This window comes from Neofelis nebulosa, chromosome 16 (genome assembly GCF_028018385.1).
Source record: "Neofelis nebulosa isolate mNeoNeb1 chromosome 16, mNeoNeb1.pri, whole genome shotgun sequence".
NCBI classification, from domain to species: Eukaryota; Metazoa; Chordata; class Mammalia; order Carnivora; family Felidae; genus Neofelis; species Neofelis nebulosa.
Genome location: NC_080797.1, coordinates 61,370,715 through 61,383,959, shown reverse-complemented (window position 1 = coordinate 61,383,959; position 13,245 = coordinate 61,370,715). Strand labels below are relative to the sequence as shown.

Genomic DNA, 13,245 nt, shown 5'->3' with positions numbered 1-13,245 from the left:
TAAGGCATGAGGAAGGGAGTCTAACAGATCTGGGTTCAAATCTAGACTCCATCACTTATAAGCTGTGTGACTCCGGACAAGTTGCTTAACTCTCTGAGCTTTGGTTTCCTCTTCTACAAAACGTGGAGAATGGCTCCCCATCTCTTGGGGCTGTTGGGAGGGTTAAGATGTCGTGTAAAATACTTAGCATAGTGCCTGGACATAAAGTGAGCACCCGGTAAATGGCTGTATCTGTTCTGGGGAGCTTTTTTGCTGCGCTGCTAGAACAGATTCCATCTCCAGGATCAAGAAGGGCCGTTGTCCTGCTGCCTGAGGTAGGCAGACCACCGCTACAGCTCTCCGATTTGGGAGGCAGTCCAGAAAGGCCTCCAGGTTTGGTTTTTGCAGAGGGCAGCGGAAAAATCGGAGCTGAAGCCAGCAAAACAAGGATCCCAGCAGCGGGTCTGAGTCAGCTCCTCTTGGGTCTGGGGGTTCAAGAGTCTTCCTCAAGGTCACACGGCCTCCTAAGCGTCCTGTCCTCCCTGTGACTGCCTCCCTGGCCTGGGTCCTCTGAGGGCCCGCCCGGGCACCTGTGTACCTGGAACACCAGCTGGGAGGGTGGAGTGTTCCAGTGCGCAGAGGAAGCTGGGTCTCAGCCACACGGAAATTGAAACCAGCTTGCCCAGTGCTGAGTTACCATGTCGCCTGAAATCAGATTGATTTCTTGGGCTTGTTGTGACGGAAGTGTTACAATTGATTCGTCTGGATGGCAGTGAGTTTATCTATTTGGAGCTGTCTGTCATTGATCTGAATAAGCTTCTAAAATAGCCCAAATACCTGGTGAGGGCGAGGTCACCACCAAGCGCGGCTCAATATTAATTATAATAATGAACAGGCATGAGGAGGGTTGGTTCATTGCCTGCCCCGCGGGGCTGGCCTCTGTGAGGTTTGGTGTTTAATATTCATTCCTCCATGCAAAGAGCTAGTGGACAGTCCTAAACTGAGGCAAATCCGCATGGGAGGTGGGGCCGTTCTCTGCTTCCATGGGACCGAGAAGGAACTGGGGTTACTGAAACAAGACTTGAAACAAGTCAAGAAGGACTTCCCAATGGCTAAACGTGGATGGAGAGAGCCTATCGTTCACTTATGAGCCAGGACAAGTTGTTTCTTTCTGCGTCTGTTTCCTCCAGAAAATGGGGATTATAATATTTGCTTCTCAGAGCTTCTGTTCCCTCTGCCTCTGGCTGAAAAAATAAGACAAAACAAAACACCGGAAGCCTCTTCTGGTTCAGGGAGAAGCAGAAAGGTCCTACTTTAGGTAAAAAAAAAAACCACCTGCCTTGCTCAGCCTTGGCACGGAGTAAGCATTCAATCGATGGAGTTGCTATTATCATAATTATTGATTCAATGAATATTTATTGAGCGCCTGCTACCTGCTTGGCCTTAAAGAAAAACTAGTGCACAAGCCATTATCCCCTGCCTTTAAGGAGACGAAACCTGGGTTACTATGGGAATCAGGACGTCCCCCTTGCTATAGGCTCTCAGGAACAAGGGAGAGCCCTGTGTCTCGGAGACAGCTTAGAAGTTGCTCCCGGAGGCAGGTGGATGAACATGAAGACCTCGTGGGGGTGGCGGCAGGTCCCAAGCAGTGTTACCCAGCAGAAGACAACTCTATTAAAGATCAGTCAACGAGAGCCCCTCCAGAAAAGCATTCTTCCAGAAACAAGAGGATCCTCCACTCTAAGGATCTAGAGGAAATGTGATCAGACTTGGGGTTCAGGTCTGCACGAAGCAAAGAATAACAAGCTGCCATTAGCTGACATGCAGCAAGGAGCATGGAGGTTTAATCAACATAAGGACTTCCTGGCGGAGGTTTGGAGAGCAGTGAAGGGGACCCAGGATGGAGAGACTTCCAGGCCCGTCTGGGAGCCCGGTCTGCTGTCTCCCCGGAGACATCCCTTCCTCTGTTCCTGCAAAGCTCTCCTCTCTCCTCCAGCTTGCGGCTGGCAGGGACCCCCATGGCCAGCCTTAAGAGAAACATCAGAAGAAAGTTAATAGCGAAGCGCTCTGGCGGATCTAATTGATTTTTTTTCCTATTGGTTCCCTAATATAGGCAACACTGTTCCTGCCGCTTTTCTGGGCTGGAGATTATGTCATAAATAAAGAGATTTGCTCCCTATTTCCATGTGCTTATCTTTAATAAGTTAAGAACTCAACAAGCTTTAGGAGGACTTGAAATAAGCAAGGGATCCGGTGGTGGCTTCGGCTGTGGCGGCGGCCGTGGCAGCCACAGCTTTATTTCAGTAGAGGGGGAGGCAGGTGGCTGAGGCTGGTGGGGGGAGAATTTGCATTCTTTGGGCTGCACTGGATCGAGGCTCAGCTGGGAGAAGACAGTGGGGGAGGAAATTCGTGGTGGCAGATGTGGCAAAATGGATGGACAGGACCCATGAGGCTTGGGTTACCATGGGAGTTAAGAGTCAGGTAGCCTGAGTTCAAATCCCAGTCCCATCATTGCTTACTAGCTGTGTGGGCTTGGGCTGTGTTACTTAGCCTCTCTGTCTCTCCTCATTTTTTTTCATGTGTATTTAGTTTTGAGGGGGATGGGAGGGGCAGAGAGAAAGGGAGAGAGAGAATCCCAAGCAGGCTCCATGCCGTCAGCACGGAGCTTGATGCGGGGCTCGAACTCACGCACTGTGAGATCATGACCTGGGCCAAAACCAAGAATCGGACGCTTAACCGACGGAGCCACCCAAGCACCCCTCTTTCCTCGTTTTAAACAAATATGGATAATAACGCCTATCTCATAGGTTGCTGTGGGGCTCAACAACATGCAAAGAGCTTAGCACAGAGCCTGGCGTGGGGAGTACGTAGAACATGTTAGCCAGTATGTGGTTATTAAGACATCACCTAACTCCATTGACCTTAACTGCTGCTACCAGGACCTCTGCCATGTGCCAAGCCTTGGCCTGGGCTTCACAGATGAGTGAGACTCTGCCTGGCCCTGACTTCAAGGACCACCAGTCCAGCTGGGGCCCCAGCGCCTATGGCTGGCATGAGCTGAGTATTCATATTGAAGGAATCCAGACAGCGGTGACCTCTCCCGGGGAGACTGCCATCCTTATGCCCCTGTCTTAAGGCTCACCCACTCTCCAGTTCTGGACACGCCACGGATTAACTCTCACTTCCTTAAAGCTGACAGTGGACAGAAGCCGTGTGGCAGGTGCAGAAACAGCCCCACTCAAGACTGAGCCCCGTTGCCACCATCCACTGCACACTTAACATGTGCCAGGCTGTAAGGACTAAGATTTGAACCCAGGCCCACTGACTTCCCCCGCTCTAAGCACTGTCCTCTACTCTTCACTCTGTGCTTATAGTCACAAGCATTAACGAAGCACATGTAATGTGCAAAAACCCTAGGCTAAGGGGATAGAAAAATGAATAAAACAACCATTTATTGAGTGCCTGCTCTATGCCAAGGCTTCCTACAGGATATCTTATGGAATAATTTTCCAAAAGGCAAGTGGCATGGTTTTCCTTTAATAAATAAGGAAGCGGAGGCCCAGAGAGGCTCAGAAATTTGCCCAAGACAAGCGTAAGTCTGGGATCACTTTGAACACGGACCTGACTTCCAAGCCTGAGCATTTACACCCCTCAGCCTCCTGATGAGCAGTGTCTCCCTTTCCAGTGGGTCTTGCTCTTGCGGACCACTAACATGGCTTCAGAGTAACCAGCAGCCATCCCAGCTTACCCCAAAACACCCGCATGTGCCTACCTCCACCCTTCCCCACTCACAGCAACATCCCCCCACTCGCTCACGGAAGACAGGCCCAATAGCGTTAAGCCAATCTGTTGCTTATCCTATAAGTCAAGAAACAAGGCTCCTTAGTACCTCCACTCCTTCCCTGATGGGGAAGCCAAGGCTCAAACACATGCCAGGTGTTGGTCAGACCCTCCGAACCAGTGGGACTGAGACCAGAATCTCTCCTACCTGCACTTCCCAGCGGTCCACAGAGCCAAGTCAGTGATCCCAAGACGCTCTTCAGCAACCCCATCAATCTCCGTAGCCCGTCTGAGTCAGACTATATGAAGTTCTCCCTTCATGGGCAATTTTGGAGGGGCTCAGTGTCCGTGTAGGGACAAGACCAAGAAACCGTTTTTACCCATCTCTGCAAAGGGGCTCAAAGAGGAATCCTCCTCCCTCCCATAGGTCTTGGGTGGCCCTTGCCCAGTAGGAGATGGGTTCCCTCTTGGACCCCCATTTTGTATTCACCCTCTCTCCTCCAGGCCATTGTCTGGCCCCACAGATTCTGTTGCTTTAAGGATTGGTGACCTCACAGTCAGTTGCCATAGAGACCATTGTGATGTCACAAGCAGAGGACAAGTAGTTCAAGGAGGAGTGGAGGGTAGAAATGCACAGCTAGAATTGAGGGACATTTGGGGTTTCTGTCCTATTTTCATGCCCAGAAAAAGAAGTGTCTAGAGGTAGATTCTGATATCTGGGGGAGACCTGACCACATTTCTCTGTGTTCTCCTGAGCCTAAGAGGCCTCTGAGACCCAAAAGAAGAGTCAATGAAAACAAACATCAGAAATACTCCCTACCTTGGGGTGGTAAGAAGTGGGCTACTTTTGTAGCAGAAAGGAATGAGATTAGATGTCAGGAGGAGCCATGTGGCTGCAAGATCCCCATGGAGGAGATGATGTTGCCTTGCCTTAGGAGGCTTGAACCATGGGAGACAGCCTCTAGGGCCTTTATTATCCTGATTAAGCACCTCATAGAGATAAACATGCCGCAGGACAGTGAGTTGAGACTCTATCTCCCCTCCCTGGTCTGGGAGCTCCTTGAGAGCTCTGCCTGTCCATATTCCCCTCAGGTCCTAGCACAAAAAATGTTCCCTTATTCTGTAAACAATGAGTGAGCAGGTGATGAACAAATTGGGTAGGTGGCTGGGTAGGATGAGGGAATACACAGACAGATGAATGGATGGACACACGGGCAGGTTGGGAGCCCTGAGCTTTGGAGCTTTGGAGCCCTACACCCATCCCTGCTTTTCTAGCTGCATCCCACCACATACTTCTCTGTGATCCAGCCACAGTAATCATCTCTTAGTCCTGCCAACTCCAGGACTTTGCACATGCTGTTCCCTCTGCATGGAATGTACTTCCTTTGCCTCTTCAAGTAACACCTACTCATCCTGTGGCTTTCCACTCAATCACCACCTCCTCAAGGTGGTCTTCCCTGACCGGGTCAACCCCCAGTGTAGGCCTCCATAGCCCCGTGAACCTCCCCTGAGCACCTGATATGTCACAGTTTATATTTAGTCAGGTGGTTCTGCGTAAGGTCTCTCATTCTAGACTGTGAGCTCCGAGCCCGCAGGGCCAGTGACTGTTTTCACTCACCTTTGTGTCCCCAGCACTTAGGACAGTGGATACTTAATAAATATTTGTCTAATGAATAAGTTAATAAGTGACCAGCCCTGCCCTCGCCTATTCCAAGCAGCCTACCCTCTCCGGACTGCATCAGGGGAGAGAATCTAGGTACAGGCCCCCTGCAGGTGAACCCAGGACAGAGCCCACAGATTCAGGGAGCCTGAGGTCCCTCCCACACCTGCCCCTGCAAAGGCCCACCAGCACCTGTGCGTTTCTGCTCTGCCTTGTTAGTATATCTTGGTTTCACCATGAACTACCTGCAAATCACTCAGCCTCTTAGGGCCTCAGTGTCCTCATCTGTACAATGGGGACAATAACATACCTACCTCATAGGACCTACCCCAACTCCATGCCCAGTGATAGTAAATAATAAATGGTGCTAGTATTCTTATTCTTAGAGGTCAGGAATAGCCCATCGGATTCAGGGGCCAACTGAGAATATACTAATGTTTTATGAATCTGCTTTAAATGCATGTGACAGTCCTTCTTTATTTATTTTTAAGATTTTATTTTTCAGTCATCTCTACACTCAACGTGGGGCTTGAGCTTATAATTCCGAGATCAAGAGTCACATGCCCTACCACCCGAGCCAGCCAGGTGCCCCTACGTGGCAATCTAATTCCAAAGCTTCATGCCTGGGTTTGCTCAAAGGGGAAAACTCAATTATCATCTCACATTATTCAAAGCAACCCCCCAGTCTTGTCTCAGTCATGAAAAGGATATGGAGTATTCTTTTCCCCCAGCCATGGCTTGACCCAGAGTGAGTGCTGTTTGGGACAGGGGTGTGAGGTCAGTGTGGCTGGGATACTTGTTCATGTTTCCCCCACCCTCATTCTGCCCTAGTTCTCAGAAGTGGATGGAGTTGGCCAGGGTTCTGTAGGGGAGAGGGGCTCTCCCTGACAGAAGGAGGACCACCTTCTGGTCAGTGGCACCTCCTCCTTGCTTGTCCTATGCATAAATACTCTCACATCTACTGACCAAGGTTCCAGGGTAGACCACCCAGGCAAGAAGTCACTTGGGCATCCTAACTGGTTCCATATAGGAAAGAACCAAGACCCCTTTGGGGACGCCTGGGAAGCTTTGCTCTTCCCACCCCCATCCTCCAGCTCACTGTAGCTTTCTGAGGCCCAGCTGCCAGGGGCAGCCTCAGGATACACAAAAGGCTTTCTCCCCCTTTCTCAGGGGCTCACCTTACAGGTGACCCACTCCCTCATCACATGGCCGTCATCCTGGTACCAGGCCCCCAGTCCCAGAGCCACACCACCATTAACCCAGTGTCTCTGGACAGATGTATTTTATGTAAGTTCAAGCACTAGAAATATTGAGTTCAGGGAATTTTATTTCTAGAGCCCTCTATATTTCTCTGGGATTATCACCTGTCTTTGTTCCCTCCCTCTCCGAGTTATTATCTTTGGACCCTTTCCAAGCCAAACCATCTTGATTGCTCGGGGAGAAGACTGCCAGCACCCTCCCCTGGTAACTCTGGGTCTGGTAAGAGTGACCTCGAGGGACCCTTTCTTCTTCCTTCAGTATAACTCTGCAGGTGGCCACACTGCTCAGGCAGCCTTGGCCTTTGGGAGCTGGCTTCACCAAGGGACTCTCCAAAGTGCCAAGGAACGTGGCAGTGGGTGGTCCAAGTGGAGGCCTCATTCTCCCCAAGTTAGGGAGGGCTAGGCTCAGGGTGAGCCTCAGGGTACAGAGGGGAGGGAGAAGGCCAGATGTTCTCTTTTCTACACCGTGCTAACCTCGCCTGACACCAAATTAATAGCATTCAAATGAGATGCAAAACATTATGCAAATCTAGAGGAGAAGGCTGCTCTCACCGGGCCTTTGGGCTGTTGGAGGGCCAACACCTTGAGCCCTTTCCTGCAAGACCCCACGGGCTCCCTTCAACTTCAACCCTCATACGGTCAGCAGCAGCTGGTGTGGAGTTTCCAGTGAGACTTGAGTGACCCTCTCAAGGTCCTCTGATCCTTGTGCCTACCCTGGTCTCACCTCCCAAGCACTCCGGGCCTCTTCTGTTCTGAAATGGTGCAGAGGCAGCTCCGGAACTTGGCATAACCTCCCTCTGGATGCCAGGATTCTGGATTCCCACTCATTAGCAGTATATGCAAAATAGATGCAGGGGTTTTTTGCATCTATTTAATTGTCCATTAAAATGGCCCCACGCCCATCACCTCTGCACAGGCCCAGGCTTCCAAATTGCCAACCCCTGCTGCCTGCAAGCACCATGTGGTTCCTGCGCCTGGTAATTGCCGTGGTGTTTGTTGAGCTGTATTTGCATTTGATTGTCATTTAACTTTCCATCTTTCTCCTTCAATCAAACTCGGGATTGGGCTTTTGCAATTGATTATTCATTTTATTTTCAGCCCCTTGGTGGGTTTTCAAAGAGTTTCCTTTATTAGTGCCACAAACTTGAACCTTGGGACTTCTCCTGTCACACAGAGGGGGAGGGCTTCCTCCCACCCATTGCAGGGCTCCTCCGTGAAAATAACCTAGCCAACATTGTGGATTTTAAGTCCTATTCCCAGTCTCTCTGTCCCAGCACCTGCCTCATTTCTGCCCAGCCAGTGGCATTAAACATTTATGGAGCTGTGGAGGATCAAAGGCCTTGGCTGGGGGTGGGCAGGCTGGAGGCCTTGGTTTAGAGATGGAAAGCAGCTCGCATCAAACCACTTTATGCTGCTGTCTCCATCCACCCTGGGCTCTTGCTACCAGCTGGTGTGGTCCTGCTCCTGGAGTGGGAGGAAATGCCCAGGAACCAGGACTCCCCATTTACCAGGGTAGGATTCTCCTTCTACCCCTAAATTCAAAGAATTGACTTTGGATACTCCTTGAAGCCTGGCCAGACATGGTATCCCACAATGTTCAAGATCCTGCCAGGTCTGGGAGCCCCCTCCGAGAAGTGGGTGGAGGCGAGCAGGCAGATCTGTGCCCCTGGGAATCTCTGCAGCCTCTTGCCCCTGTTTCTCTGAAGCCCCCAAACCCCCTTGGCTCCACAGAAGACGTTCCTCTGCCTTGAAAGCTATCTTGGAGGAGACTAATTTTCTTCTCCTCTCACTCAGAAAGCAAGTGTCATCCATTTGAAGGGAGAGACTTCAGAATAAGTCACCAGTGTGCCTGTGATCCTGCAAATTGATGGGCTGTGTGGAAGTGGGGAAGTGAAGCTGGCTTCTCCGGGGATGTGGGCTGGATGTCTGGCACTGTCTGGGCAGAGGCTGCAAAGGTCCTTGGGATTAGAGAGCCCCTCTTCCCTCTCTCTGGTCCTCAGTCTTAACATAGCCATTGTAACTCAGACCCCACCCTCCAGCCTTCTGAATCAGCAGTGAGCCCCTCTCAGTTACTACCACTTGCTATAGTGCTTGAAAACCCACCTTAATGGGGTGCCTGGGTGGCTCAGTCGGTTAAGCGTCCGACTTCAGCTCAGGTCACGATCTCGCGGTCCGTGAGTTTGAGCCCCACGTCGGGCTCTGGGCTGATGGCTCAGAACCTGGAGCCTGCTTCCGATTCTGTCTCCCTCTCTCTCTGCCCCTCCCCCGTTCATGCTCTGTCTCTCTCTGTCCCAAAAATAAATAAACGTAAAAAAAAAAAAAGAAAATCCACCTTAATAATTCTAGACTCCCTTGTTCGGGTGCAGATACCTTTGTGATGGGGTAAACCCTTCAGTATAGCCACCAAGGATGTCCTGCAGCTCAGGTGACCACAAAGCCTGGCCTCAGGCCTGCTCCCACCCTTCCTCTCACATCTCTGCAAGGACTTACTGCTCCCCCAGAACCAGTCTTCTCACTGACCCCAAACTATCTTGCATTTTCTACCACGCTGCCTCTACCTAAGCCACTCCCTCAACTTTGGCTGTCCTCCCTCTTCCTCTCCACTGATGGAAACCTAAAACTTATTTAAGACTTGTTTTCACCATCAACCGATGAATGGATCAAGAAATTGTGGTTTATATACACAATGGAATACTACTTGGCAGTGAGAAAGAATGAAACATGGCCTTTTGTAGCAATGTGGATGGAACTGGAGAGTGTTATGCTAAGTGAACTAAGTCAAGCAGAGAAAGACAGATACCATATGTTTTCACTCTTATGTGGATCCTGAGCAGAAGACCATGGGAGAGGGGGAGGGGGGGAAAAAAGAGAGAGAGGGAGGCAAACCATAAGAGACTCTTAAAAACTGAGAATAAACTGAGGGTTGATGGGGGGTGGGAGGGAGGGGAAAGTGGGTGATGGGCATTGAGGAGGGCACTTGGGATGAGCACTGGGTGTTGTATGAAAACCAATTCGAAATTTCATATTAAAATAATAATAATAATAAATAAACATTAAAAATTTTTTTTAAAAGACTTGTTTTCAGTCCACCTGCACACTGCCTGAAGCTTGCCATGACCTCCCCTCCCCCAAAAGGAGCACTTGTCCCCTTCTTCACCATCTCACAGCTCATTTGGCACCAATGACCTGCCTTGGGCTTTAGACACTCCTCCCCTCCCACCTCCACCCCTGCAACATCATTTATTCACAAACATCTATTAAGCAACTACTGTGTTCCAGGAGCTGAGCTTGGTTGAGAATGGAGGAGACAGATATGTTCTGTGCCTTCAGAGAGCTGACAACTAATGGGGAAAACAGACAATTAAGCGATTACATAGACTAGGGTCATCTGAGTGCAAAGGGCCAGGTGGAGGGCACAAAGAGTGAGAGAAATGAGACAAGTGAAGGGAGCCCTGCAAGTCTCCAGGCTGCCACTTTCAAACGTGTGTATGACTTAAGTACACTATAAGCCTGCAGCATAGAGCTGCAGAATATCCCTTAGGGCATCTAATGGTCCTCAATTTGTGGGTGATGCTGAGCTCTGGGCAAAATGAGTCCCTTGGAGGGCATAGACAGGATGCTCGATAAAAACTCCACTGCTTCCCAGTCTGGCCCAGCCTCCACCTCAACCTAACTGGGAACCCATTGCACAGAGGCCACGTTGACCATCTTTAGAAGGGAGAGACAACCCTGGAGCATTATTCTTCCCATCATGCAGTACATACCCATCCTCTGAGCTCAGGGCAGAGTGCTGCATTCTGGGACTTGTAGTGTTCATTGGACCCCCTCCTGAATGCCTACCTTAGTTTAGGAAATAGGGAAGGAGACACAGCAAGTTCCTGGGTGGCTCCACTTACCCTCCTTCTTCTGAGTAGTGCCCAGCCCAGCTGCCAGGAGGTAAGCCTACCACCAGTTTCCAAAACCCCATGAATCATCTGTCATACAAGGTTCATCCCTGGGATTCACCCTCCTTTTCCCAAGCTGCTAAGTCCAGAGAGGCCCAGAAATCAAGGAGGAGGTCGGGAATACCTTTCAAGAGAAAAGGAGGGCTCTCACGCCATTTGCCAGTATATCCCCAAACTTCCTGTGGCCACAGAACCTTCCACCTCCCTCCTCTGCTGACAACCCCTTTTCTCTCCCCTTTCCTGGCTTCCTCTACTTACCTCTGATCCTTTTGTCAACTCCTCCCTCTTGCCAATCTTCTGCTACTGCCCTCTTTTTTCTCAGCTTTTTGAAAGGACGATCCAGCAGTCCTCTCCCAGTGACTCCCTCAGATAATTCCACACACCGTCCGCCTGCTGCCTGGGATTCTTTACGATGGCTCAAGGCAACTCCCCGGAGCCCACAGGAAGAGGATCTGGAGAGAATCTGATGAGCTGAGCTGGAAGACTATGGAGGTAGTAAGGATCAAAAGACTCTCTGAGGAATGAGACTAACGGTAGAAGGCTTGCTGCCTGCTTCTAGGACAAAGTCAGGAAGGGCACTGGTGAAAGCTTTGGGGGAAAATCCAAGTTCATGTGAAGAGAACTAATCCAAAAGCTCTCCTTCTCCCTGGGGGTCACAGGGAGTTCAGCCCCCCTCTTCCTCTACAAGGAATATCATCAGTCACTGGGTCATGTCCCATTGTGTCCATTGAGGCTCTTCAAGTGGAGCTATCCATGGAGCCAGAAACCCCTAGGCCTAAACATCAGTCTTAGGGATGACACAGCTATGACTGCCCTTTTTGCTGCCCTATGACTCATTGGAGCTCCTCAGCCCAAGCAGAGTCATGGAAGTTTATTTTTCCATGTCCTTGAATGGTACAACCTCCCTGGCTACTCCCCTGAGCCTCCTTCAAGTCTCTGTCTGAAATAGCCCTATGGAAACGCCCCCACCCCCTATGCCTGTCCTATTTTCTCCACCAGTTCCAGGAACCTGGGTGGGGACAGGCATGAAGGGTCTGCTCACTGGCCATCACTTTGATTTCTCTGGTCCTGTGGATGGTGGGGTAGGTGGGAAGTGGCCAAGGCAGGGTCCTGGAGACCCCGGGCTGCAAGGGGACCCAGGATACTACCTTCAGCTGCCCACAGGTTGGCCCAAGTTGCCTCCTGCGAAGTGAAAAATGTCTTCCCAGGACGCGAGTACCACTGGCTTTTAACTATAATATCAGGATAATTAAGCTTTTCTGTGAGCACAGTTTGCTGCTGATGCAGCTGCCTGGAGCCCTGGCATTTATTGAGCGCAAAGTAATAATTTATTGTCCTTTGTACGCTCAAAAGCCATCTTCATTATCAGCCCAAGACGGAGCTGCTACAAGGGCACACGGGTCTCACCAGCTGCCTCACTCGAGGATGTCTTCCTAGGTCACCCTTGGCGCCCTCAGGTACCAGGATGGGGTGGAGTGAGGTGGAGAGGGGGTTGCTCTCTCATAGAGAATCAGGTGGGAACCCCACCTCCTTGGCAGACTGCTATTAGGGGAGAGGGTGGCAGGCTTGTCTGGGCGTGGGCAGCGCGGAAGGGAGGGGGCCGTGTGCCCACATTAGCAGGGTAGTTCTTCCCCAGAGCTGGCGGCGGCGCGGGAGCCTGTGCTCCCGCCGCCGGGTCCTCTGCGCCTTTGCTTGAGACTTTACGGTAAACCGCTCCTCCCGCGCCCCCGCCCCCAGCCCCGCGCGGCGATCCCCGGCGCCGACGCCAGGCGCTGGCCGTGGTGCTGATTCTGTCAGGCGCTGGCGGCGGCGGTGGCGGCGGCCCCGCTCCTTCTACCCGGCAAGACCCCGCTCTGTCCCCCGCGCCTACGCCCCGCCGAGCCCCCAGCTTCCCCACCGTAGCTCCGACCCGGGGCGCGGCCGTAACCAGCACCATGCCCTCGGTAGCCCTGCTGCTCCTTCCCTCGCTGCTGGCGCTCCTGGCTCACGGTAAGGGACCCCGGCGTCCGGTGGCAGGACAGGGGCGGGGGCGGGTTCCCCAGGGTGGGAAGAGAGGACCGTACCGCCGCCCAGCTCCGCGCATCTGGCTGCCCAGCGCAAGCACCGCGCTCCGCCGGCTGCGCTGGCCCCCGCGCCGGCCGAGCCGGGCGGGGCACGGGCTCCACCGGCGGGAAGCTGCCGCGGCTCCCGCCATTCGCGCCCGGCCAAGACCTCGCCTTTAATCATCTCCCCGGATCTAATGGGATTTCTCTGCTGCAATTCATCACGCCACCCCCTCCCCGCACACACTCACGCGCTCATCCGCGCGCTACCTCGCCGCTCTCCAGGCGTCTAGCAGCGCCGGGGCGCGTGCAGGAATGGGGAGAGGGCAAGGGGGCGGTGAGTCCCGCTGGTCCTGCCGGCCGCCCGCGGTCCCGCCTCCCCTGCTGCCCGCCAAACTTCGCTCGACTTTGCTGCCCGTTCCGGGGCACCTTACGTCCTCACTGCGGAGGGACGGAGCCGGATGGCGGCCGGACCCCGGGTTGGGACGTCGTTCACCTCCCTCCACCTTGGCGCTGCCGCGCTGGAGTCGGAATCTAGAGTACAATTCCAGGGAGAAACTCGGGGGGCCCGGGGCCCCATA

The 13,245-nt window shown here is 52.3% G+C and overlaps 2 protein-coding genes across 5 annotated transcripts in view; one reads left to right on the top strand and one right to left on the bottom strand.

Moving 5' to 3' along the window:
• PIPOX (pipecolic acid and sarcosine oxidase) overlaps positions 1-4,273 on the bottom strand; it is a 41,665-nt gene extending 37,392 nt beyond the window's left edge. The window contains exon 1 of the mRNA XM_058703519.1: positions 3,968-4,273. The gene's annotated coding sequence lies outside the window, so the exon portion shown is untranslated. The remainder of the gene's footprint in view (positions 1-3,967) is intronic.
• Positions 4,274-12,371: 8,098 nt separating this feature from the next.
• The window catches only part of SEZ6 (seizure related 6 homolog), a 46,537-nt gene continuing 45,663 nt past the window's right edge, over positions 12,372-13,245 (top strand). For 3 of the 4 annotated variants that reach the window (XM_058704253.1, XM_058704252.1, XM_058704250.1), the window contains exon 1: positions 12,372-12,611. In XM_058704253.1, coding sequence (XP_058560236.1) covers positions 12,557-12,611 — 55 coding nt within the window. In that variant the 5' untranslated portion in view covers positions 12,372-12,556. The remainder of the gene's footprint in view (positions 12,612-13,245) is intronic. The other variant, XM_058704251.1, reaches the window with a different exon arrangement.